The sequence below is a fragment of the Harpia harpyja genome, chromosome W, assembly GCF_026419915.1.
Source record: "Harpia harpyja isolate bHarHar1 chromosome W, bHarHar1 primary haplotype, whole genome shotgun sequence".
Classification (NCBI taxonomy): domain Eukaryota; kingdom Metazoa; phylum Chordata; class Aves; order Accipitriformes; family Accipitridae; genus Harpia; species Harpia harpyja.
In genome coordinates this window covers 10,954,475-10,976,612 of record NC_068968.1, presented here as the reverse complement: position 1 = coordinate 10,976,612, position 22,138 = coordinate 10,954,475, and the positions used below count along the sequence as shown (strand labels likewise).

Genomic DNA, 22,138 nt, shown 5'->3' with positions numbered 1-22,138 from the left:
CATCACCAAGTTCTTGGTCAGGATCCTCCCAAATATCTCCGTCCCAATCTTCCAGGGAAATGATTAGCTTACAAATTTTTAGAGGATCTGGGGGATTGAGGGCCCAAATTATCATGAGTTCTAGTTTATCTTCTACCTTCCTTCCCCAGTTTTTTCTGCAATTGTTCTATTTGCAGAGATAACAGCATTTCTTGTCGCTTTCTTTGTTCAATCTCATCTTGTAACATTCGCATTTCCTGTTCTTTACATTTCTTATACTGACATGTTGCTTCTAAATACTTTTTCAACATCTTGTATATTGTTATTCTCTTCTCTTTCAGTTTCCTTCTTATGAGGTTTAACTGTTCTTTTATCCTGCTTTTCATGCGCCTAATCATCTGAAAATTTCGGTGAAGGGTTAACTCCGTGCCTCCATAGTCAGTGATTGAATCCGCCATCCTCCCGACTATGCCAATTTTTGTCGCAGGTGAATTATTGAGAGAAGTCATCGTTGTGGGGTTAACTAACAGGGGTTTATTAATGATTAAATGATGATAAAATGATAATTAATCAATGTTTAACGAAAATTAAAAGGTAATCAAATGGTGATTAAGCAATAATTGAATGGTAATTAAACAGTGATTTGACAATGATTTAAATGATGATTTAAACAATAATTTAGACAGTGATTAGATGACCATTAAAAACTCTACTACTTACTACATACAGTACAGGAGAGCTCAATGGGCTCGAGGGGGCTACAGATATTTATAGTGTAAAGTGATTGATTCGTAGTCAACCCCCCCATTTGGTGTATGTGCAGGAATGCAGCTGTAGCAGTTGTAGTTTTGTCTAGTCCCAGCTCAAGCTGGTACTGTTAGCTCCTGATAAGACGTGGCCTAGATTCCTTAGTTCCTGAGAAGATATGGCCTAGCACAATTTTCAAGGTTTGCACAGCAAGGCTGATTTCAGTCAGGCCTACATGTCGGTGATGCCTGAACCAAAGTAATGTTCATTTAGTCAGAGTGCGGGCATCCATGACACTGACTGAAGCAAGTGTCTGTGCATGACTGACAAACACCTTGTATAAAACAAATTTACAAACACATTAAGGTTGACTCTAGAGTAGAGGAATTAGTCAAATCACACAGAACAGGTAAAAAAAAAAAGTAGCAGATTCAAGATTCTGAAGATGTGCCCAATCGCTGCAGACCACATAAAAGCTTTACATCTATGCTCAAACAATTAATTTTTGCCTTCTGCACTTGAGTATCAGGCCAATTGATTAATGTAGGCATGAAAGTAATTATGCATTACTTAGTACTTATTTGGTGGGAAAAAACAACCATTATAGAACAAAATCCTTCAAAGCTCACCATTTTCTAGTTCAAGTATTGAATAGCACCGAGTATGAACACTTATCTGACAGAGACTGTAAACAGCTTGTAAATACACCAGAATTACTGCAAAGAATGAGCACCTAAGATAATGCCTCCACCCTGTCTTTCTTATTGCTTGCCCTGATACCAACCACCTTAGTGCTTATGTAAATAATGTTATTTGCATAACTCAAACTTATCAAACAAAAGATAAGGCTACTACATTTCCAGGTTGTACATGTCCCCAATTTAAGTTTCTTGCAAAGTCCCATCTAATTCAGCTCTAAAATGCTCTTTGAAAGTGTGGGAGCCAGACACTGCCTTCACATTTTAGAGACTAAAAAGCAAGCGGATTCAACTGACATGGAGTAGTTGTTACTGAATCACAGGAGATGGGCACTTGGTTTATCCACAATCAACATCAAAAAAGGTTTTAGCATCATTGCTGATCCATAGGTCCAATCCAGTGCAAGCTCAGCTGCCCAAGGAGTTACAAGCTAAAACAAAATAACAGGATAAAACCCCTCTGTAATGCATGTGCAAGGTGTCCAAAGTTTATGTACTTTGGAATACTGAAGTGGAAACTCTGCCCCATTCAGGACAGATTGCCTCCTATTGGTCTCAATTATTTAACAGCTGGGACCAGTGTTGGGGCTATTCATGCTTTTTCAGACACACTAGGAAAAGAATCAGTCTTCAAGAATTGTTCATGAAATTTCTCTACTGGCTGTTTGCAGCTACTGTAATAATACACCAGACAATACATTAAAAAAACATATTTCAATTGTTTGTCAACCATGTTATTTCAAACTGTGATAATCTAGTCAGTTTGATAGACAAACCCACATGCTCTAGACTATTTTGAAAGCTCAGTGTTTCACATGCCCAGAGTTAAGTCATTTTTCTTGTGCCATACTACCAAGATCTTATCAAAATGCTCACTGAAGAGGTGCATTTCTGCTGCATCCACAAATCCTGTTTCACATTTCTGTAATTTATTTACTTTAACAAACAGTCAGAGGTAACCAATTCTGTAATTTTTTGACCTATTTGTTATTGTCATATAAATGACAGAGGGAAGAAGCAAAAATACTATCATAAAGTAAAGATTCAAACCAAATTAAAGGACAAATTAAAAGAGTACATACATTATTCCACACTATCCTGGTTTCGGCTGGGATAGAGTTAATTCTCTTTCTAGTAGCTGGTATAGTGTTATGTTTTGGATTTAGTATGAGAAGAATGTTGATAACACACTGATGTTTTCAGTTGTTGCTAAGTAGTGTTTAGACTAAGTCAAGGATTTTGCAGCTTCTCATGCCCAGCCAGCAAGAAGGCTGGAGGGGCACAAGAAGTTGGGAGGGGACACAGCCAGGGCAGCTGACCCAAAGTGGCCAAAGGAATATTCCATACCATGTGACGTCATGCCTACTATATAAACTGGGGGTAGTTGGCCTGGGGGGGGATCGCTGCTCGGGAACTAACTGGGCATCAGCCAGTCAGCGAGTGGTGAGCAATTGCATTGTGCATCACTTGTTTTCTATATTCCAATCCTTTTATTATTATTATTATTGTCATTTTATTATTGTTATTATTATCATTATTAGTTTCTTCCTTTCTGTTCTATTAAACTGTTCTTATGTCAACCCACGAGTTTTACCTTTTTTTTCCCAATTCTCTCCCCCATCCCACTGGGTGGGGGGGAGTGAGTGAGCAGCTGCATGGTGCTTAGTTGCTGGCTGGGGTTAAACCACAACACACACTAATCCTCTGTCAGTCATAGCTAATGAGACTCATGATGCTAAACCAGTTACTATTAGTTAAGAGTACTATATTGCTTTATATAGGAACACATGAAAGCTGTTCTGAATTAAAGAGTTTCCTCTTTCCCCATGGTGAGCTTCTCTCATCAAAGAAAAATGGTTTTAAGTCTTGCAGATAAAACAACACATGAAAATCCTCAGGCCTGCAGAGCACAAAATTGCTGAAATACAGCCAGTATGTGATGGTCCAGTTCAGCTGTAAACAGGAGGTTCTCTAGGGTCACCATGTACTGCTGAATTATCTGGTGATGCTGCAGATAAAAAGATAAAAAGATAAACTTTTGTTGTTTTCATTCACTTTCATACACAAGAACAGGTAGAAGAGTCAAAACATATTGTATCACAGATCAAATGTTTTCACCAGAACTAACAAGCACATCTAATTTCCACAACATATTAATCACTGTCGACTGCAAGAATGGAGCATACATTGAAATCCTGTTTTGAGAAGTACTGGGTTCCCTGTAGCTACTCAGTTCTAATCCTGATTCTGAATAGTGTGTAGAGGCAACTGCACAGATATGCTAGGACCCGGGACATCTGCTTTAGCATTAAGTCAGGGTAGAGACTAACCCATAAGGGGAATTATGCCATTAATCCCATGCAGCTTCCCATCCTCTAAACACAATTTATGTTTATGTAAACACAAATAATTTTCTATTACTCTGGCTGTTGCTTTCAGGCAGTTACTTAACTGGCTTTTTACATCTGTTGCCAGATTTAATATAGAGTGAAGAGTTCCAAACTATATTTTTAAATAGCTATTCATTATAATCATATACATAAATTTAAAACATTTTCATCCACTTGTTAGACACTTATTTTGGTATACTTGTTCTCTCAAGACTCTACCCTTACTATAACATGTGGTAAGAAAAACTCAGCTACATTTACAACCACATCTCAATATTGTTTTGTACTATATTCACAGTGCAAGAAACAAATCAAGAAGCTCACCCTCCAGTCATTTAGCAAGTCTGTAGCAAAGATGGGGTCAAAACCAGACACAGCCAAAACTCACACTAGTCCCTGAAAAAGACTGGTGATGCCAGTTATGTCTGTTCTAACGGAGCTGGTAAAAATAAGTGACCAAGCTCAGCTCTCAAATCACGTAAGCTTTTCTTTCCAGCAACTGCCCAAAGCCTTCCAAACCAAGAAGTGAAACTTACCTGTAGGAAGATTTGCTGCAACCTCTCTATACAGCTTTTGTACCAAGGTGTAAATACATCAATCCCACCAGTTTCACAGCGCACTAAGTGTTCAGTTAACAACATAATGAAACGCTGTAGAAGAACACAAATAGAATGTTGGTTCAGCAAAACTTTTCAGATGAAAATAGGTTACTAGCCTCAGATGAGATAATCCATGGGACATTTGACAGACAGAAGCTTTGAACGGCAATGTCAGAATGAATATTTCACTTAGGAGACACTAAGTAAAGTAACTACTTATATTCAAAATACCTTTTGTTTGTTTAGGAAATTGCATGCTATCAAAAGAGCTCATTTTCTCAGGCTCTTGATGCTGAAACAATTCTTGTTTAGGGGAGTTAGGCAGTTCTTTGATTCTTATCCAGAATAAGCCCATCTACTCCTTCCCATGTACTCACCCCAAGAAAATGATTAAGATACAAATGACGCTGCAAAGACATCACCCATCATTACCTGAAATATAACAAGGAAGAGATTCTTCTGTTCACTCTGGGCTGATTCTACTCTCTCCTGCAAGCGTTCTATTTGGTCTTCTAGAGGTCCATCTTCCCTATCACTACTTTGGTCATCGTCGTCATCATCTTCATCACTTTCTCGCTGTAAGTAAAAACGAAACATAACTAACTGGAGATGTGACTACCTGTGGATTCTGCTAGTATCCATTGGAATGATAAACAGGCCTCTTGATTGACCAAATACAAAGTCTGCAGCACAACTGAAGCTGCTCTGTAGCCTTTTAAGTGCTATATGTTGAGGGCTGCTTACTTTATAAATACAATTCAAGAAGGAAATTTGGAAGGAAGGAGAATGAGAAGCTTAAGCTGAATCAACTTGAGACACTGCCAGGATGGAAAAGGCCTGGAAACAAACAAACAAACAAACCAACCCAAACAGAAGAACCATGGCCGGTTGTACTGGGTCTAGCTCAGGTGGAGTTAATTTTCTTCATAGCAGCCCATATGGTGCTGTGTTTTGGATTTGTGACTAAAACAGTGTTGAAAACCATATTGGGTTTATGTGGCAAGGTTTTGGCAGCGGGGGGGCTGCAGGGGTGGTCTCTGTGAGAAAAGACCGGAGCCACCCTGTGCTGGACACAGCTGGTGCCAGCCAGCTCCAAAACAGACCCACCATTGGACAACGCTGAGCCCATCAGAGAAGCTGGTGGCACCTCTGTGAAACATATTTAAGAAAGGGCAAAACACTACACAGCAAAGAGAACTGAGGGAAAAAAAGTATGAGAAACAATCCTGCAGGCACCAAGGTCACAGAAGAAGGAGGGGGAGGAGGTGCTCCAGGCACTGGAGCAGAGATTCCCCTTCAGCCTGTGGAGAGATCACAGTGGAGCAGGTGGATACTCCCTTAAGGACTGCAGCCTATGGAGAGAACCCATGCTGGAGTAGAGGAAAAGTGTGAGGAGGAAGGAGCAGCAGAGAGGAACTGTTATGAACTGATCACAACCCCCCATTCCCCATCCCTCCTGTGATGCTGAGGGGGAGGAGGTAGAGGAGTTGAGAATGAAGGAGTGAAATTGAGCCTTGGATAAATGTTGGGGAGAAGGTGTTGTTTTAATTTTGTCTTTGTTTCTCACTACCCAAATCTATTTTAATTGGCAATAAATTTAATTTTCCCCAAGTCGAGTCTGTTTTGCCCATAATGGTAATTGGTAAGTGATCTCCCTGTCTTTATCTTTACCCATGAGATTTTCCATCTCTTTTATCCTCCTGTCCTGTTGAGGAAGGGGAGTGAGAGAGTGGCTGGGTGGGCATCTGTCTGCCAGCCAAGATCAACCCACCACAACAACACACTAATGTTTTAGCTATTGCTGAACAGTGCTTGCACAGTATCAAGGCCTTTTCTTTTTCCCATTTTTGCCCCTCCAGTGACTAGGCTGGGGGTGGGCAAGAGGCTGGGAGGGGACACAGCTGAGACAGCTGATCCAAACTGACCAAAGGGATATTCCATGCCATATAATGTCATGCTCAGCAATAAAAAAAATGGAGGTTTGGTCTTCCAAGGTAGCCATTGCTCGGAGAGTGCCTGGGCATTGGTCTGCTGGTGGGAGGTGGTGGGTGACTGTATCACTTGTTTTTTTCCTCTTTCCTTCACTTATTAAACTGTCTTTATCTTAACCCAGTTTTTCTTGCTTTTGCTCTTCCTATTCTCTCCCCCATCTCACTGCAGGGGAAAGTGAGCAAGCAGCTGTGTGGTGCTTGGCTGCTAGCTGGGGTCAACCCACCACACAGGTTTAAAGACTTGCAAGATCATTTTCTAGTGGAGCCACAAAAAGATGGTAGGCTGACTATCATCAACAGACAAATAGCAGCTCAGTAACATATCCGTGGAAGACCTTTTTAAAAACTTGTCTAAACACTGTTCCAGGACTCAGATTTCATTCAAGAACCTCACTGGTGTTACAGGACTGACTGCCAAAACCAAATAATTTTTGTGCCAGAACTCAGATGGATCTGGTGGGTTAGCACAGGAGAGGAAAGGGACTAGAGCCCAGGGTGTTCAAGTAGGAAGACTACATATGAAACTTAAGTGGATGCTCTCCAATTAAAAAGGGCCAGAAAGGCAGCCAACCTCATAACAATAAAAATACCATGCTAGTTCCCCTTTAAAAAAAAGAATACATTATATCAGATCTGCTATCTAGTAATCGGATAAGTCCTACACAAGGAAAGTCCTATAAGAGGTTCCAAGGTGCATGGAACATTTATTGCAGCTGTCCCCTGATTAGGGAGGGTCAAGCACCCTTTTAGCCAGTGCTTGGGAGAGGCCAATATAAGAACCAGGCCTAAAAGACAGCTCACTGAGACAGTCAACAGGCGCAGCAGTTTGTGCAGAAGGGTGCCTCAGCTGAATTTGTATCAGCATAACAGTCTCAGGTATGGTGGTAACATGCCATGGGGCAGATTCCCCAGCAGTTGTTGGAGCAGCTGCCTCTGCCAGGGCAGAGGCTTCAACACAAGCAGAGCTTCAGATGGTAAAAGCACCTCTCCAAGTCCCAAGCTGCAGGGAGTGCCTGGGGCCTCTCTCTGACACCAGGAGAGAAGGCCCTCTGTTCCGCAGGAGGCGTGCTGTCTTGGAGGAGCTGTGTTGCCCACTGGAAGAGTTACGGTAAGAAGTGAGCAGGCTGCACAGCCTGTGCTCCTCAAACATTATTCCTTGAACCAATTAATCTCAGACTGGCTGATGATTTGTGGCTTGTGCCAATCCTTTGTATCCATTGTGTTAACAAGGGCCACGTTACCCATCTCCCAATATGTTGTCTGGATGTGTAAAAGCCTTACTGAAATGAATTAAAATAGACCTTTGAAATCCTCTTCTTCCAAGCAATGATTTAGATCAGGAGGCGGGAAGCTCAGGGCAGGCGTGAAAATTTTGTGTCAGTGCTGGTAAACGTTTGTGGTGCACATCTCAAACCAAGATAAAAAATTACTTCCTCTGCCATGCTCCTAAGCATGGTGCCAAACCTAGCTGTAACTAGTGTCTGATGTGACTCTGGATTTCCTATTTGTTTGCAGTTGGAATCATACCAGGGAGACATCTACCCCCTGGCTACTGGAGTCCAGCCAGCACCGACAGCACAGGAGTAGCTGAATGGAATTAACAAAGGCTGGCATATGGAGAGCAGCCCGAACCTTTTTCAGTTGTCCGGTGTTTGTGTAAGGTGCTGTTAGTTCTCGGGTCCATTAACTTCCAGAGAAACAAGCAAGGAGGAAAATGAGATGCATAAAAACTATAGATATTAAACCAAAATGATTTAATGGCTAAAATATTCCCCACAGTGAATAAACTCCAGAAATCTTTCCAGTCAAGTGCTTTAATATTTTCCCCTCCGGATTTTTTAATGCATTGTTTAATGCTGTTTTTTTAGTGTCCTCTGAGTGCTAAACAGCTGCTTACTTCCCTTTGTAGGGCCTGTCCTGCTATGCTTGAGACCAGGCTCTGGAACTGCAAATTCCTTGCCACAATGTCTTGGGGAAGAGACATTCCAGAAAACCAGACACAAGCCAGTACCATGACTGGAGAGGAAGGATGTGTGTGTGGTTTGGTTCAGAACCATTTTGTCTGTCTGTGTGGTTCAGAACTGTTTTCTCTGTCTGTGCGTGTGAGATTTGATTTAACCTCCATCTGTGTGCAACCCTGCTGTAAGTTTTGGGTGATCCTTGCCATTTTCGAATCGTCGCAAATTTGATTGTAACAAATTCCATCGAATCACTCTGTTAAATTGGCTCATGATTAAGTACTGTTAAAATTATACAACCTAATCTTGTGATCTATCTCAAAATATTAATAAATCCTAAATTGCTGCTAAACCAAAGCCATGCAACAAAATCTCATTCGTGACAAATTGGCGTAGTCGGCAGGATGGCAAGTAGTGTCACCAATTGCTTACAAAAGCATGGTGTTAATCTGAACCCTGGCTTCTCGAGAGAATGGACCTGTGATAATTGGTATAATTGGGAAGCGGTAGAGAAGCAGCTAAATGCTGCGAGGGGTTTGACTAAAGATGGGAAAGATAAAGGTATACTCTGTAAAATGTTGGGAACATGCCTAGAAGCTGCATGTAGAGAAAGAGGGGAAACAACCCGAAAGATTCAAGATCTGCAGGATGAAATAGAGAGATGTAAAACTACTGAACTGCTACTATGGGTAAAAATAGAACAACTGCAAAAACAACTTAAGGAAGCTCAATTGAAAGAACAAAAGTTGGGAGAACGTGTTGAAATGATGTTAATGCAAGCCCCCAAACCCCCTGACATAGTTCAGATCAGAAAACTGATAGTATCCCCTGAGGACTGGGATGGTAATATCTGGAATAACTCTGATAATAACAATTCAGATGAGGATGACCCCCTACATCATCCTGAACTGCTTCAATTTATGGCCAGACCCATTATAAAAACTGAACTGCAAATGGGTCCACAGGGAGGGTGAGGTCCAAGTACTCACAAAACAATCCTATTCGACCCAATTCAGATGGCTAATTCGCAAGAATGTTACAGCTGTAAGCCAGGAGAAACTGAAACTGAATACCTATGGAGAGCATGTCTTTTGGGGGGGGGGATAGAATTTTACTGAGCGCTGATGAGGCTAATGGCTACTGGGGCCCTGGTGTCTTTTTGAATGCTGGTCCCAACCCTCCCGAATGATCCCCATTCAATAACAAGTAGGGTGGCATACTGGGCTGGTGGAATAGATATATTGGAGAGAGGAGAGCCTTTGTTAATACCCATTAGATCTTTGGATGATCTCTCCACAGCTATTACAGAAGCTGCCTGTATGAGCATGGTTCCTTTGAAGTTCCCATCTCGGCAACTGTAGACCACGCTATGCTAAAGCCACTAATAAAGGGAGCCCTTGCCATGCTCAAACCTTATCTCGTTGCAAAACAAGACGAGATCAAGAGAGACACAGATTTTAATGCTCTGTTAGCCATAAGGGATGTTATGTTGTCAGTGATGAAGATGACCAGGAAGCAACCTTACTTCGAAGAAATCTCCCCACTTGGGCAGGATTAATGCATGACATCATAAATTATGGACAAGAAATGGGATGGGATGATGTATCCAGTGGAACAAAAAATACAGGTTGAAGTGTTAGACAGGTTAAGCAAACTGTAAAAGGAACTAGGCCTTAAGCCTTATTGTTTCTAAGACTATTCATATTAGACATATAACTAATGATTAGAAATTGGTTTAGATATGATTAATAGAATGCAGGTGCTTATAAAACAATATGCATAAGCTGCTTATTTGTCCTATGTGTCTCCCCCTCCATGGCTGGCTTGAAACCCAGTCAAGCTGAATCAACAGAAGAAGGATCATACATCTTAGACCTAAGACATGGGAGTAAGTGATTAACTTCAGAACAAGATAAATTAATAGAATAGCCTGAGTGATTTTCAGAAATTCAAAGGTAATCTTTGATGTATAAGAAGATAAGTGATTGTGGTGACCGAAGACCTTCTGCCTACGACCACTAACTTCAGAAGAACCGGGACACGAGAATGGATGAGATAAGATGATGAATGATAACGACATGGGAACAGAGATCGACTGGAAAATTACAAAGACTTTGGACTGGGACAATGGGTGGTAAAAAGGTATATAAGATTGGGAAATTTTTTGAAGTTTGCCATTCACTGCGGTGGTGGCCCAACTCTGAGTTGTTTAATAAAGCAAACCTAGAGAAACCCACGTTTAAAAATTCTTTAACACAAACACCTCAGAGTGACTCTTGAGAACCAGAACCCATTAATCAACAACTGAGGGTCTGGGAAGAGAGAAATGAATTATGGAAACAAGCCCTGGCAATGGGTATTCCCAGAGTTGCTATTCAAAGACAACCGGCTAGAGTTATTCTAAGCTTGATAGAAGCTTTTTGAAAGCGAGACGTAGCACTGTCACCTGCTACTGCAACCCCCCCCAACCAGCTTCTGCAGGACCTCCTAATCCTTTCTCCCCCCTGGGAAGGGAGTTGAAGGAATCACAGAAACAGGAATCAAAAAATGGGTAAACCCCGGACAGTTATTGGGCCTGCCTGTATGGAAAATCGATATTCATCAATGGATAAGTGATGATGGCCCTTATATTATGCTTCCTGTAGGTCCTCAACAAAAACCAACTAAATTTCTAATAGTTACAGGAACACAAATATCTGTACTTACCCAAACTGATGCAATCACCTTAGGATTACAACTAGGCTGACCTAAAGTTAAATTAACTGGCATTAATGGTGGCAGCAAACTATGCCCCACTGTTAAAGTAAAAATTTGGCTTCCTGGCGAAAAACGAATAACCTCAGTTCACTTTGCAGTAAAAGACCACTATGAAAACATATTGGGGTTCGATGTTTTAATGGGACAAACCTGGCAGCTACCAAATGGTAGTATATGGTCATTCAGATCTGGAAGTCTAGGGGTGGAATCTAAAACTGCTGACATCTGCCTTTTGAGAGCAGCACCTGCACTCCCCGACTCCAGTCTCACTAATGTTCCCCAGTATCCAGTGTCAGCTGCCACCAAAGATGGAATTTCAGCTGTTATTGTGGATTTGGAGTCTCGGCAAATTATTTTTTGGACGCATTCTCCATGTAATTCTCCCGTATGGCCTGTTCGCAAACCTGATGGTAGATAGCGTCTTACGATTGATTATCGGCATCTTAATGCCAACACTGAACCCTTAACAGCAGCAATTCCTAATATTGCAAATTTAACTGCCACTCTACAAGCAGCTGCCCAGAAATGGACAGCTGTTTTAGATATCAAGGATATGTTCTTTATGGTCCCCTTGCAAGAACAGGATAAACCCTGTTTTGCATTTACTTGGGAAGGAGTACAGTATACCTTTAACAGGCTTCCCCAAGGTTACAAACACTCCCCTACTATTGCTCATGGAGCACTAGCGGAACTTTTACCGCAAGTATCAATTCCACCAGAACCCCATCTCTATCAATACATAGATGACATTCTGATTGGGGGCGATTTCCAAGAGGCAGTAAGAACAGCAGCCACCTCTGTCTGTATGGGAAACCTTAAATAATGCCAGAGTAGCCATATCACTGGAGAAGTGTCAGGGACCCGCCCAAGAAGTGAAATTTCTAGGAACCTGGTGGATCGCTGGTAGTGCTTCAATTCCACCTGATACCTTGGAAAAGATAGAAGCTTTACAGCCCCCCCGATCCAAAAGGGAACTCCAACAAACATTGGGAACATTAGGATATTGGAGGAAACACTTACCTGGATTCTCAATTATAGCCAGACCCCTCTACTCCCTCCTATGGAAAGAAAAGGTATAGGAATGGACTGAAGAGCATAACAAAGCTATGAAAACCTTAATGAATGAACTGCGAATGTACCAATCCCTTGGACCTGTACACCCCTCTGATCCTATTGTAGAATGGGGATTTGCTGAACATGCAACTTATTGTAACCTGTTTCAGATTGGCCCTAGTGGCCCAAAATGACCTTTACTGTTTAGTTCAACTGCATGTAAAGAGGCAGAGCAATGATACTCTGAACGGGAGAAAGGGCTTTTATCCTTAGTTAGAGCTGTAAAACAGGTTGAAAAAATACATCAGGGACAGCCTGTACAGACTGGAGGACCATTTAATTTACTAGAAGGAATCTTAAAGGGAACTGCTCCTCCAGAAGGAATTGCTCAAAAATCCACAGTGAGAAAATGGTATGCCTACCTAACAGGAGTTGCCAAGAACATGCAGTTAACTGAAGGACACATCAAAGTTTCCAAATTACAGATACCTGTAAATACTGACTCTTTAGCTTTGCAACAACCTCTCAAACCTTCGCCAATTCTAGATGCTCCACCCTTAACTGAGAATATGCTGACCGATGGTATTTGGTTCACAGATGCCTCAGCCCAAAGGATAAAAGGGAAATGGCAATATAGAGCCATGGCCCTTGACATCACCACTGGCAAGCAGGTAGTGGAAGATGGAGGGGGTAGTGCGCATGTAGGAGAACTCAGAGCTGTTGTACTTGCTGCCCAAAATGGAGGGAAAGCTATATATGTGGACTCTTATGTTGTTTGGGCAGGTGCGACACAGTGGCTATGTCAATGGGAAACCCTAAAATGGGAAGTAAACAGATCCCCAGTTTGGAGAAGCAAAGATTGGCAGTTGTTGCTAGACATAGCCAGGAAAACACCTTTCAAGATGGGATGGGTGAAAGCTCATGCTAAGGGTGACCAACCAGCTATGAAGTAGAATCAAAAGGTAGATGAGCTAACTAAAATTAGGAAAGTCACTATAGACCCCGAATGGTACCGGTTAGGAGAATGGTTACATCTTAAGTTAGGACATAGTGGAAAGGATGCCCTTTACTTTGCAGCACAAAGCCAAGGCTGGCCTCTTGACAGAATGCCGACTCAGACTGCAAACTGATCATCCTGATAAAGCACCACCTCTGCACATTAAAGAAGGGAAAACATTATGGTCTACCCGAAAAATCAATTATATTGGTCCTTTAAAACCGTCCGCTGGATACAGGTATATTCTGACAGGCATAGAAGTGGTGTCTGGATTTTTAATGGCCACAAAGTGCCAAAGGGAAAAACACCATCTGAGGCCTTTCCTCATGGTTCTCAATTCTGCCTGTTCCTGACTCTATTCAGAGTGATAATGGCTCACATTTTACTAATAAAGGAGTACAAGAATGGGCAAAACAAGAAGGAATAAAATGGGTGTTCCACACTCCATACTATCCACAATTTAATGGTATGGTTGAACGGGCCAATGGGCTACTGAAAAGGTATCTTAAGCCACACAAAGGACAATGGGACGCCTGCCTCTCAAAAACCCTACACCAACTGAATAATAGATATGGTCCCTATGGAAGCTCAGTTACTCAAGCTTTCTTGACGGCTCCTTTAGATAAACCACTAGATAACGGGCATATCTGGCCTTCAATGAAACCAGGGCAACCCGTCATGGTAAAACTACCATCTGTTGGAACAGTACCAATGACTCTAAGCCACGAGGAACAATAGCATGGGAAACCATTGACAATAGTGGAGCAGAACACAGAATCAGTGCTAGATGGATTTATCCTGTATCATAAAAGGGGTAACCCATTCGGCCTTCCCCACTGAGACTCTTCCTTTCTTTCTTTTACAGAAAACAATGAATCCCACTAATGACCCCATGGGAACAACTATTATACTAGACATCGTCATCTTTACCTCATCGTATATACTCTGCCCCCTCTTCGCATTAACCTGCTGGGATCAATATCGATGGCAACGACAACAACGACTATGTGCCCCTACCCCAACTTCTCTTTTCCTCCTGTTAATCTGAGTAGGTATAATTGCCACTGCTCACACACCAAGCCCATGGGACCATGCGCTGGTAAGATATACTGGAAGTATGGGAACATTGAGGGAAAGGACAGGCTTGAACCTTTCTACTTTAGTTATGCATGGAAATGAAATATACTTAAGAAATGAATGGAGGTGGGACAGGAAAAATTTTGTTCCCCTACTCCGAGGCACACCAGGAGAAGAGATTAAAGTAGGATGCCGAGTAATCAATTAATCTACCCACTGGAAACTGACAGAAATGACTGTTTATAATGCTGATTCCACTTGGACTAGAAAAGACATGAAATTTTGCGATTATGACAACCTAGATTGTTGGTACAATTTCACCTTAGTACAGCCTGTTTTTGTGATGTGCAGATGGGTCCACTGTAGAGTAGGACTGATGATTAAATTTAAGATTGACATGCGCAAAATACGGAATTTGTGTATGATGGGGTGGCCCTGGGTTAATGCTTATATAGGCTCTAATGAATTTGCACCCGACGCTTATTCTGCTAAATCTCTAAATTTACCTGCAGTAGTACTACATAATGACATTGCCTTTCATAGACGAGAGTGGATTATAAAAAACGAAGACAAGGATCGACAGATTCCATCTTTAAAGGGAACAATAGGAGACATCATTTCAGTAGGATGCCGAACTGAAAATCACACTGAGTGCACAACAGTTTTAAGCATTATTATGGACTATGCTGAAGGAAAACAAGGACATGGTCTTGATAACACACATACCTGTCCTTTTGGGCACGAATGTTGGTATAATTTTACTATATTCCGCTCAGCACTTATAATGTGTCTTTGGGCAGACTCCAAATTTCATTCCAGCTTAAGCCTCCAATTCAAAATTGATATCAAGCAGCCGTCCTCACCAACTCAGCCTTCTATTAAGTTATCTCCTTACATTTATAACACCGGCCCTTATATAATTAAAAATATAGGACAACAGTGAGTTTTCTTTATTCCTAGTTGGTCCCTAAAAAGGGTGGAACTTGCACTGCACATTAATGTGTCAGCAATTAGATCAGATTGTTCTGCCTTTTTGGGAGAAGCTTACACTGGCTGGCTAGCATGGTTACATGGACGAACTCTCACCTCTTCAAAATGACCAAAAAGATATGTGACTGGTATCTTAAGAACAGGACTGGGAGTACTGAACAGCATAGACGCTGAAGTCCTAATGAACAAATTAACTGCTGCTACCGATGACCTAAACAAATTAGAACACCCACTAAAATCATCTTTATTGGCATTAGGAGCAAGTCAATGGCTCCTATCAGACATTCTGCCTTATTGGGAACGAACAGATGAAAATGACCATCAATTAATTGTAAACACCCTCGGAGCAACTCAAGGTAATACCTCTCTTGCCTTGAGCTGTATCCAAGCACAATTATGGATACAGTCTGTAGTAGCAGCTATTATTAGAGAAGGAGAAGGGGGAACCCTACCTACTGAGGAGGGAGGAGGGTAAAAAGCAAGCTCACGTCCCTGGACTTGAGGAGAGCTGACTCTGGCCTCTTCAGGGATCTGCTTGGAAGCATCCCGTGGGATAAGGCCCTGGAGGGAAGAGGGGCCCAAGAAAGCTGGTTAATATTGGAAGGTTACCTCCTCCAAGCTCAAGAGCAGTCCATCCTAACGAGCAGGAAGTCGGGCAAAAATGCCAGGAGGCCTGCGTAGATGAGCAAGGAGCTCCTGGCCAAACTCAAGCACAAAAGGAAGGTGGAAGCAGAGACAGGTAACCTGGGAGGAATACAGAGACATTGTCTGAGAATACAGGGATGATGTTAGAACAGTCAAAGCCTACATGGAATTGAATCTGGCAAGGGAGGTCAAACACAACAAAAAGGGCTTCTATAAGTACATAAGTGGCAAAAGGAAGACTGGGGAAAATGTGGGCCCATTGCTGAATAAGACAGGGGACCTGGTGACACAGGACACGGAAAAGGCTGAGGTACTGAATGCTGCCTTTGCCTCAATCTTTACTAGCAAGACCAGCCTTCAGGAATCCCAGGCCCCAGAGACCAGGGGGAAAGTCTGGAGCAAGGAAGACATACCCTTGGTGGAAGAGGATCAGGTCAGGGAATACTTAAGCAAAAAGGATGTACATAAGTCCATAGGCACTGATGGGATGCACCCATGAGCACTGAGGGAGCAGGCAGATGCCATTGCAAGGCCACTCTCAATAACCTTTGAAAGATCACGGTGATTGGGAGAAGTGCCTGAAGACTGGAGGAAAGCAAATGTCACTCCTATCTTCAAGAAGGGCAAGAAGGAGGACCCAGGGAACTACAGGCCAGTCAGCCTCACCCTGGGAAGGTGATGGAGCAGCTAATCCTGGGAACAACTTCCAGGCGCATGAAGGACAAGACTGTCATCAGGAGTAGTCGACATAGATTCACCAAGGGCAAGTCATGCTTGACCAACCTGACAACCTTCTATGATGAAATGACTGGCCTGGTAGACAAGGGGAGAGCAGCGGATATTGTCTACCTTGACTTCAGGAAGGCCTTTGACACTGTCTCCCATAAGATCCTCATAGAGAAGCTGTTGATGTATGGGCTGGGCGAGCAGACAGTGAGGGGGATTGAAAACTGGCTGAACAGCCGGGCCCAGAGGGCACAAAGTCTAGTTGGAGGCCAATAACTAGCAGTGTACCCCAGGGTCAATACTGGGTCCAGTCCTGTTCAACATCTTCATTAATTATCTGGATGATGGGGCAGAGTGTACTGTACCCTCACAGCAAGTTTGCAGATGACACCAAACTGGGAGGAGTGGCTGATACACCAGAGGGTGGTGCTGCCATCCAGAGGGACCTTGACAGGCTGAAGAAATGGGCTGACAGGAACCTCCTGCAGTTCAACAAGGGGAAGTGCAAAGTCCTGCCCCTGGGGAGGAACAACCCCATGCATCAGTACATGCTGGGAGCCAACCAGTTGGAAAGAAGCTTTGCAGAAAAGAACTTGGGGGTCCTGGCGGACACCAAGTTGAACATGAGCCAACAATGTGCCCTTGCCGCAAAGAAGGCTAATGGTATCCTGGGCTGCATTAGGCAAAGTATTGCCAGCAGGTCGAGGGAAGTGATCCTTCCCCTCTACTCAGCACTGGTGAGGCCACACCTGGAGTCCTGTGTCCAGTTCTGGGCTCCTCAGTACAAGAGAGACATGGACATAGTAGAGAGAGTCCAGCAAAGGGCCACTAAGATGATTAAGGAACTGGAGTGTCTCTCCTGAGGAAAGGCTGAGACAGCTGGGACTGCTTAGCCTAGAGAAGAGAAGGCTCAGGGGGGATCTTATCAATCAACATATATAAATACCTGAAGGGAAGGTGCAAAGAAGACGGAGCCAGGCTCTTTCCATTGGTGTCTAGCAACAGGACAAGAGCCAATGGGCACAAACTGAAACAGAGAAGGTGTTGTCTGAACATAAGGAAACACTTTTTTTACTGTGAGGGTGACTGAGCATTGGAACAGGTTGTGGAGTCTCCCTCCTTGAATATATTCAAATACCATCTGGACATAGTCCTGGGCAACCGGCTCCAGGTGGCCCTACTTGAGCAGGGGGATTGGACCAGATGACCTCCAGAGGTCCCTTCCAACCTCAATCATTCTGTGATTAAATGATGTATAGCAAGAAAGGGGGAATCTGGTAGAGTAAGGCACATTCAATACATTCAGTTACAGATATCGCTTCAGTCTCACAATGTTGTTTCTCTGCAATAATATCCATAAATTAACAGGTATAAACATCAATTTTTTGTAAAAAGAGTATGTGCAACTTAAAAATAGGGCCATGTGCTAACTCACCTACTGTATGCAAATCACACTTGCAATTTATATTTTTGAATGCAAACTAGTAACTGGAAAGTTACTCTGACAACTCTGAATTACTGCAATATTTAAAGCAGAAGGACTTGAGAATTTGTAGTAATTGAGAATTTTGACATTTTCTTCACCACAGGATCATACCACACACACACGCAACCTAGACTAACTGCTCAAGGACCAGTGGACACTGTGTAACTCCCCTAGGAGCAGGCAGGTAAGCCTTGGCCTCATCCCATAACATGCCAGTCCACTTAGCACTGGGGCCATCAAAATTTGACATTTTACATCCTCAATGAGGAACTGCAGTCTGGTAAAGCATCTGCTTCTAGAACTACTCATATTTTGTCTATTTTACTGTGGTGGGTTAACTTTGGCTGGCTGCCAGGTGCCCACCAAGCCACTCTATCACCCCCCCTCTTCAGTGGGACAGGGGGAGAAAATAAGATGAAAAACTCGTGGGTTGAGATAAAGGCAGTTTAATAAAGAAAAGCAAAGTCCGTGGGAGGAATCAAAGGAAACAAATAAAAAAGAAATCTGTTCTCTGCTTCCCATCAGCAGGCGATACCCAGCCACTTCCTGGGAAGTAGGGCCTCAGTGCGTGTAGCGGTTGCTTTGGAAGACAAACACCTTAATAACGAATGCCCCCCCCCCTCCTTTCTCTCAGCTTTTATTGCCAAGCACAACGTCATATGGTATGGAATATCTCTTTGGTCACTTTGGGTCAGCTGTCCTGGCTATGTCCCCTCCCAACCTCTTGCCCACCCCCAGCCTACTGGACTTTGGGGGTGGGGGGGGGGGGGTTTGGAGAGACAGCCTCCCTGCTGTGGGACCACTGCTCAGCAGTAGCCAAAACATTGGTGTGTTATCAACACTGTTCTAGCTACAAATACAAAGCACAGTCCTATGAGGGCTACTATGGGGAAAGTTAACTCCATCCCAGCCAGACCCAATGCATTTACTTACAAAGGTTATCTCATGGCATAACACTGCCCTTGAAAGCACTGGGTACTCAAGAGCTGCAGCTAGGAGACAGTACAGAAACAAAAACATAGGCATATCCATTGAATGATACCAGACAATCTCTTTGCCTCACAGTGAAATCAATGAATAGCTCTTCAATACTCACAAACATTTGTTAATTGCTGATGAACATAAATTGAGGAGACAAGCAACTACCATGGCTGCTGCTAGGAATGAGCAAGGAAAAAGAGTTGAAAGAGCTGGGATGAACTGACATCAGCAAACCACGAGGTCCTAGTGATCTTTCAGTTGATGCTCATAGGAAATGACTTGCGCTGGTGACATTTTTTGCATGTGTTCCATGTTGTGCCAAATTCTGATGTTAACCTAAGCCAAAGATTTAGAAGTAGCCTAGTGTTTTGTGCAGGTACTGGAAGACCATAGATCAACAAGGAAATACTCTCCTTTCTATGAAACTAAGATAATTTCTATAAATTGGCTTCATTCAATATCAGGATTAAATATTTTAGTCAGCCAAACTGTCTTGGGTCCTGCCCTCTGGGGCTGCTACAGGAGATACCACTCTCACCGTACTTTACGGCATCGTTACTTAGACCTGAAGCCCCAAAATAGCCAAAAGTGAATTAAAAAAAGGACTAATTAGACTGGAGTGGCTGGTTAGGGACACTGAAAGTATTTGGTGCCATAAAACACTCAGATGGGGAAGGCACAGAAAGCACCTTTTTTTCCCAAGTGCGGTACAAAATCCCAGTAACGCAGCTGCTTGTCCAGGAATAACAAGCTTCTACTATCACTTAGGACTTAAGAGTCCACTCAATGTGTCTAAAAATATTTGATAGTCATCTCACTGTAAACAGTAGTCTAGGTCATACAAGGACATTCGAAAATAAAATCCAAGAGAAGCAAAAGGCAGATGCAACTGTCCGAATCCAGCAGCACCTGTTAAAAGAACAGCAACAACTCTCTCTGCTTCTCAATGACAGCTGGCTGTTTCCATGCACTTCTCCACACAAGATACGAGGTCCTAAATGACTACCTTACTAGTAAAATCTGAAAGTAACTAACAGAACCTACAGTAAACTTGAGTATGAATTTGACTGTTCCTATTGCTACCCAGTAATGTAACAGGAACCAAGATTCAAAAAATAGAGTGAAAGAAGCTCATGTTGGAACAAAAACTTACGAGAAAAACCTTGAATGGTGCAAATGCATGTGAACTTCTTTAAAGACTTCACTGAATCCTCAGGCTCTAACAGCCTTTAGAAAAACATACAAAAAAATGTGTCAACTTTAGTGTCCTAGTACTAGAGATGGCAACACATGTAGATATGCCTCCTGACAGTATTTTTATTCAGCCCCTCCAAGAACCAATTGCATGTCAGTCTGAAACGTGACAGCCTGCAGGTTACTTAATATCAAATATATGTATAAAAAAAAAATAAACAAATTACTCTTTTGTGCTGTCTTGCCAATCTTGCCTTAGTCTCCTCCAGTTCTTTGTGAATCTTCAGTACATGCTTGTTCATTTTACGAATTGTGGAATGTAAGATTTCCCAGACATAGAACCTAGGAAAGATGCAGAACCCAAAACAGTAAATTGCACACTCTTCCAAGACAGAAAATACACAGGTCTGCTGTAACTCTCAACTCTTCTTATTGAAACCATCAGAAACAGGGCAACTTTCTATTGCTACAGAGCAAGTTAAACTAATAAACAGAGAAGTGCACAACACTGATCTGGGGGAAATTTACAACATTTCATCATTATCATTACCTAGGACATCTACTGGAGTGAGCAAACATTCAATATTAAGAAAGCATATCACTCACTCACTTCTTACCTGTACTTTGTACTGAATTACCAAACCAGCGCTTTATTTCAGAATCATTCTGCAACACTACTAGCATCAAACTGCCAGGTCTGAGTATTTTTCCCCACTCACAGTAAACAATATATCTGAGGGTGATGCAGGATACATGCCCTAGGTGCAAGCCAAGACTCCACCAGGCTAGCAGCTATACAACAGGGTTAATGGTTCTTGCCCAGAAATGGTCCTAGAGCTTCTCCTTCCACTTTGGCAAACTTACAGGCTACTTGCATGAATCTTGCTAGCATAGCTTTTTGCAGGACACAGAAATGCACGCTGCAGCTCAGATGAAAATACTAAAGCTTGTGTTTTAGGGAAGCAACACAATTTTATGTAGAGTTTAAAGCAAAATGATGAAAGTAAAAACTGCAATTATTTTAAGTTTAAAAAAAAAAAAAAAAAAGGATTCTAACCATTTAAAATAAAAATTCAGATAAAAAGCAACTGAAGACAGAAATTCCACACTTGTTACCTAGTAAAATCATGTGCAAGTTCTGAAGAGAAGATCCAGTTTGCTACTGCAGCACAATCAACAATCTGTGTTCGAATCATCTTATCCACAAGAACAGCAATCATCTACATTTTGGGAAAGACAAGATGGTCATTCCTACCACAAGAAATGGTCAAGTTTACCTGCTGCAACATGGAGTCTGTGAAATTACTGTGGGCTAAGGTACAACCAGTGTTGGGTTGTATGAAAAGCTATTAGAGTCAAGTTTGGTTTTATGCAACTTTGCAAATACATTAGTCAAACTAATGGGTGATTTCAAACACTTTAGGAAGCTAGTACTGCTTAAAGCAGACATCTCATTTGCTGAACCTAAAAATGCTCAGACTAGGGGAGTTGTATCAATCATGCCAAGTATGCATTCACATTTTAACAAGTTGTCTTTACTCCTCATGAGAGTGATGACTTCAGTTTTCATTCAAGTGACTACTTCTGCTATTCCCAAGAGCAAAAATACAAGAACTGAATTTTGAGACAAGGCATCAGAGAAGCAAGTCCCAATAGTCAACATTGGAATATCCAACCAGAAGATGTGTTCCTGTTACATAACCATAAGGTAACAGCAACTGCTAGCCTAATCTCCTTAGACTGCAACGGTCCCCAACCACAACCATATGCTCTTTCCTGCAGGATGTCTTCATTTTAGAATGAAACCAGCACTGTATATAAGTATTTACTACAGGACCCTACCTTGATGAGGCCTGTGGGAAAATCAAGC

The 22,138-nt window shown here is 42.3% G+C and overlaps 1 protein-coding gene across 6 annotated transcripts in view; it reads right to left on the bottom strand.

Annotated features, from left to right (window-relative positions):
• Window positions 1–355: 355 nt before the first annotated feature.
• Window positions 356–22,138, bottom strand: part of LOC128136118 (nuclear cap-binding protein subunit 1-like) — a 58,980-nt gene continuing 37,197 nt past the window's right edge. For 5 of the 6 annotated variants that reach the window (XM_052775262.1, XM_052775263.1, XM_052775265.1 and 2 more), the window contains 5 exons: window positions 21,385–21,488; window positions 20,496–20,610; window positions 4,846–4,989; window positions 4,351–4,464; window positions 356–3,432 (listed from right to left, as the gene is read on the bottom strand). In XM_052775262.1, coding sequence (XP_052631222.1) covers window positions 3,319–3,432; window positions 4,351–4,464; window positions 4,846–4,989; window positions 20,496–20,610; window positions 21,385–21,488 — 591 coding nt within the window. In that variant the 3' untranslated portion in view covers window positions 356–3,318. Of the gene's footprint in view, window positions 3,433–4,350; window positions 4,465–4,845; window positions 4,990–19,872; window positions 19,984–20,495; window positions 20,611–21,384; window positions 21,489–22,138 lie in introns of those variants that run through there. The other variant, XM_052775264.1, reaches the window with a different exon arrangement.